General features: G+C 65.9%; 2 protein-coding genes across 4 annotated transcripts in view; one reads left to right on the top strand and one right to left on the bottom strand.

Annotated features, from left to right (window-relative positions):
- UBAP2 (ubiquitin associated protein 2) overlaps positions 1-4681 on the bottom strand; it is a 91555-nt gene that overhangs the window by 15407 nt on the left and 71467 nt on the right. The window lies entirely within an intron of this gene.
- Positions 10-1249, top strand: LOC113489544 (interferon-like). Its single transcript, XM_026865334.1, has one exon. It carries the CDS (start codon positions 177-179, stop codon positions 1206-1208), a length of 1032 nt encoding a protein of 343 aa, XP_026721135.1. The 5' UTR covers positions 10-176; the 3' UTR covers positions 1209-1249.

Below are 4681 nucleotides of genomic sequence, written 5' to 3'. Positions count from 1 at the left end.
TGCGGCAGCTCCAGCCACCAACACAGCCACTGCTCAGGGGCCTGCACCCACAGGCACCTCCTCGCCAGGCGCCGCCGCCACCCCCAGGCCCTCGCTCCAAGAGGGGGCTCCCCAGGCTCTGCCAAGTGACATCACTTCAAAACCCTGCCCAACACGAAAAGGAAAGACCAGCCAAGATGAAAACAAAGGCGAAAGGAAAACGCACCACGGACCGGCACGGGGCGCAAGGCGCACTTGGGCAGGAAGGGAAACTTCAGCCGCAGCCTCTTCACAGGGAAACCCTCACGCACCTCCCCGCCACAGCTGCCCCCAGGGGCTCTGCCCCAGCGCGCGCTTTCGCATCCCCCACTCAACCACTACAGCCGACCTGCCCCCGACGCAGCCCCGGCAAAGCACCGCCACCGCCCTCCCCACGCGCGCCCACCCCACCAACGCACTTCCCCGACACCACCGCAGGCCACCAGCCAAAACTGAAAACCACAGCCGGAAACTCGCTGCCACCAGAAAGCGAGCGAGGGAAAGCCGCCGCACCACATAAAGCCGGCCACCCGGCAGCACCCCAAGCACAGCGCCCGCTCGCACCGCCACCAAGCCTGACCAGGCTCCTGCCCAGCACCACCCACGGCCCCACCATGGCTGCGCCCGCAACCCCACAGCCCCGCCTGCGCCCCGGCGCCCCGCCGCTCCTGCTCCTCCTGACGGCTCTCGCCACCGCCTTCGCCTGCCACCACCTGCCTCCCCGACACGACACCTTCCCCTGGGACAGCCTACAGCTCCTCCAGGCCATGGCTCCCAGCCCGACACAGCCCTGCCACCCCCACCAGGCGCCCCTCTTCCCCGACACCCTCCTCCACACCAACCACCCACAGCAAGCCGCCGCCAACGCCCTCCGCATCCTCCAGCACCTCTTCCACACCCTCAGCAGCCCCAGCACCCCCCAACACTGGGACGCCCAGGCACGACACCACCTCCTCAACAGCCTCCAGCACCGCATCCACCAGCTCCACCAGTGCCTGGCCGCCAACGGCACGCTCGCCCAAGGCCCAGGGCCCCGCAGCCTCACGCTCACCCTCGACAAATTCTTCAGGGACGTCCAGCACTTCCTCCGCACCCACCACCACAGCGCCTGCGCCTGGGACCACGTCCGCCTCCAAGCTCGCGCCGCCTTCCAAGGCCTCCACAACCTCACCCGCACCATGCCCAACTAGCCCAACGGCCCCCACCAACCCGCACGGCCCCACGCACCCCCGCCACGACAGACGCCGGGGCAACAACGGCCCTGCACCCGCACCCTCCACGCACCGCTCCTTCCCTTACACCACAACTTCTATTTATCTTCACAACGGGTTTTAGCTATTTATTCCACTATTTATTCCACACAAAATAAAGACCTCTTGCAAAAAGCCCGCCTCTGCCTCTCGTCTCAGAAGCACAGGAACGAGCCCCCGGGGGTGGCGCGGGCGGGGGAAAGGCACCCCGCCACTCAACACCTCCTACCAGCCCTGCTCCAAACAGGGCTCCGCACATCCCGCGCCCGCTCTTCTCTTTGACGCCTCCCCAACGAGGAGGAGCCACTGCCCTCAGCCTCTTGGCAAAACCTCTCACGGGGTGCAGCCAGCGGAGGCGCTACCGCCTCCTTGGCCCTCGTCTCCTCAGCTTTCCCCACCGGCTGGCCCGCCTCACACCGCCTCACCATCAGCTCCGCTCTCCTCGCGCCAACCAAGACACGGGGGCCTGTTGGAGCGCCTCCACACCGGGGCCACAAACGGGACGGCTCGGAGCCTTGCAACGCCTCTCCTGGAAGGAAAGCCTCACGCACCTGGGCTGCTTCAGCCGCCACAACAGCAAGGCTCACAGCAGACCTTCTAGCGGCCTTCCACTCCTCAAAGGGGGCTTAGAAAAAAGATGGGGCCGGGCTTTGAACCCGGCCCGCAGCCAAACACCACGCAGCCGGTCCCTCACCCTTCTCCCCCGCCCAGGGCAACAGGGGAGTCACAACCAGAAAAAAACCTCGTGGCTTGAAAAGAAAAAAAAACAAACGCTTTAGCGACTGCAACAGAACAAAACGGTAACGCAAAGTCCAAACGGGTAACGCACAATGCGCTCGCTCACCCCCCGACCAACGATACGCAGCCCGCCCCCGGCTGCGATCCCCATCCCGACCCCGACCCAACAAAGATGCCGCCGTGACCACCAGAAGCCAGAGAACACTCGTCACCTTTATATCCTGACCGTGATGTCACAGGAGATGGAACACCCCAAGGGCCAAACCCGGCCCGGCCCTCCAACTGCGCCAGGGAACTCTCTCTACCCTGGCCCAAACCCCACATGCCAAAGCCCACGTGCCAAATTTGCCTCAGGCGCTCCGGAGATGCTCTCTCCCAGCTCAAGACCTGGGACAGAGCCTCTCCTGCCAGCCAAAACCAGGACAGCTGGGCACAGACTTTGCCACGGGGCCTCCGCCAGCAGGACCAGGGCTGATGGTTTGCAACTCACAGAGCCCAGATTCACAACAGATACAAGCACCAAGACGTCTTCTACCACCAGCCTGCTCCTCAAACGCTGCAACAGCTCGCCCCGAGAGCTGGGAGGCGCCCCGTGGCGGCAAACTTTCACCGTCACCTTGGACGGGGCTCCCAGAGACCTGATCCAGACCAAGACGGCCCTGCTCGTGGCCGCGGGGCTTGGACCGCAACACCTTTCACGGTCCCACTCAACCCAAAGCCCGCAAGGCCTCTACCAAGGACAGGCACGGCACAGATCCCTTTGACTAGGCTGGCTTGGGCTCCTCTGCCCGCGTCAGTCATTTCTCGCGACAACTCTCGCCTTGCGACGCTTGCTCCAACACACCCTGCAGCACCAACTCTTCTAAGGCCATGCGAACAACCTCCCAACGCCAGCCTACCTCCTGTACTGACGGCACCCAGGGACGCCGAATCAGCACGCGCGTGCCAACGCCCCAGGCACGGCACCCACCAACACAACGGCGCCTGGCCACACCACGGCTCCCCGCCCGACACCATGACCGCCGCCGCCGCCACCACCACCACACTCCCATTTCTTGCCCTGCCTCCAAAAGCTCCCAGAAAACACACGGCCGCCTCTCTCACAACGACACAACACCATCCCTGCTCTTCCCAGGCACCCCAAAACCTGGGCGAGCGCAACCTCCGCCTCCTCCCTGCTCCCTCTAGAGCTCGACAACTCCATCGCCGGGCTCGGCGTCACCTCCACACGACTCCGGGACACCCCTCCTCGAGGGGCCCAGGCCATCCCAAACCCAAGGCCCTTCCTTGGCTGACGGCAAACATCATCTTTCTTGCTCTCCAGCACGCTCAGCCAAGGAGGCAGACAAAACACCCCGACGACCCCTGCTCCGGGGCCACGCGCGTGGCACCACAGCCACGGTCCCAACGCCCCAGCGGGAGCGGCACCAAGACCGACCCTTCCCTTGCCCCTCTTCCGTCTTCCTTCCGCAAGCCTAGCCTCCTGCCTTTCCTGCCCATTCCCATCAACACCCCAGCTGCGGCAGCTCCAGCCACCAACACAGCCACTGCTCAGGGGCCTGCACCCACAGGCACCTCCTCGCCAGGCGCCGCCGCCACCCCCAGGCCCTCGCTCCAAGAGGGGGCTCCCCAGGCTCTGCCAAGTGACATCACTTCAAAACCCTGCCCAACACGAAAAGGAAAGACCAGCCAAGATGAAAACAAAGGCGAAAGGAAAACGCACCACGGACCGGCACGGGGCGCAAGGCGCACTTGGGCAGGAAGGGAAACTTCAGCCGCAGCCTCTTCACAGGGAAACCCTCACGCACCTCCCCGCCACAGCTGCCCCCAGGGGCTCTGCCCCAGCGCGCGCTTTCGCATCCCCCACTCAACCACTACAGCCGACCTGCCCCCGACGCAGCCCCGGCAAAGCACCGCCACCGCCCTCCCCACGCGCGCCCACCCCACCAACGCACTTCCCCGACACCACCGCAGGCCACCAGCCAAAACTGAAAACCACAGCCGGAAACTCGCTGCCACCAGAAAGCGAGCGAGGGAAAGCCGCCGCACCACATAAAGCCGGCCACCCGGCAGCACCCCAAGCACAGCGCCCGCTCGCACCGCCACCAAGCCTGACCAGGCTCCTGCCCAGCACCACCCACGGCCCCACCATGGCTGCGCCCGCAACCCCACAGCCCCGCCTGCGCCCCGGCGCCCCGCCGCTCCTGCTCCTCCTGACGGCTCTCGCCACCGCCTTCGCCTGCCACCACCTGCCTCCCCGACACGACACCTTCCCCTGGGACAGCCTACAGCTCCTCCAGGCCATGGCTCCCAGCCCGACACAGCCCTGCCACCCCCACCAGGCGCCCCTCTTCCCCGACACCCTCCTCCACACCAACCACCCACAGCAAGCCGCCGCCAACGCCCTCCGCATCCTCCAGCACCTCTTCCACACCCTCAGCAGCCCCAGCACCCCCCAACACTGGGACGCCCAGGCACGACACCACCTCCTCAACAGCCTCCAGCACCGCATCCACCAGCTCCACCAGTGCCTGGCCGCCAACGGCACGCTCGCCCAAGGCCCAGGGCCCCGCAGCCTCACGCTCACCCTCGACAAATTCTTCAGGGACGTCCAGCACTTCCTCCGCACCCACCACCACAGCGCCTGCGCCTGGGACCACGTCCGCCTCCAAGCT

Source organism: Athene cunicularia (assembly GCF_003259725.1).
Source record: "Athene cunicularia isolate RWA chromosome Z unlocalized genomic scaffold, athCun1 chrZ_part1, whole genome shotgun sequence".
Taxonomy (NCBI): Eukaryota; Metazoa; Chordata; class Aves; order Strigiformes; family Strigidae; genus Athene; species Athene cunicularia.
The sequence above is the reverse complement of the archived record's forward strand: the minus strand, read 5'-3'. Positions and strand labels throughout refer to the sequence as shown.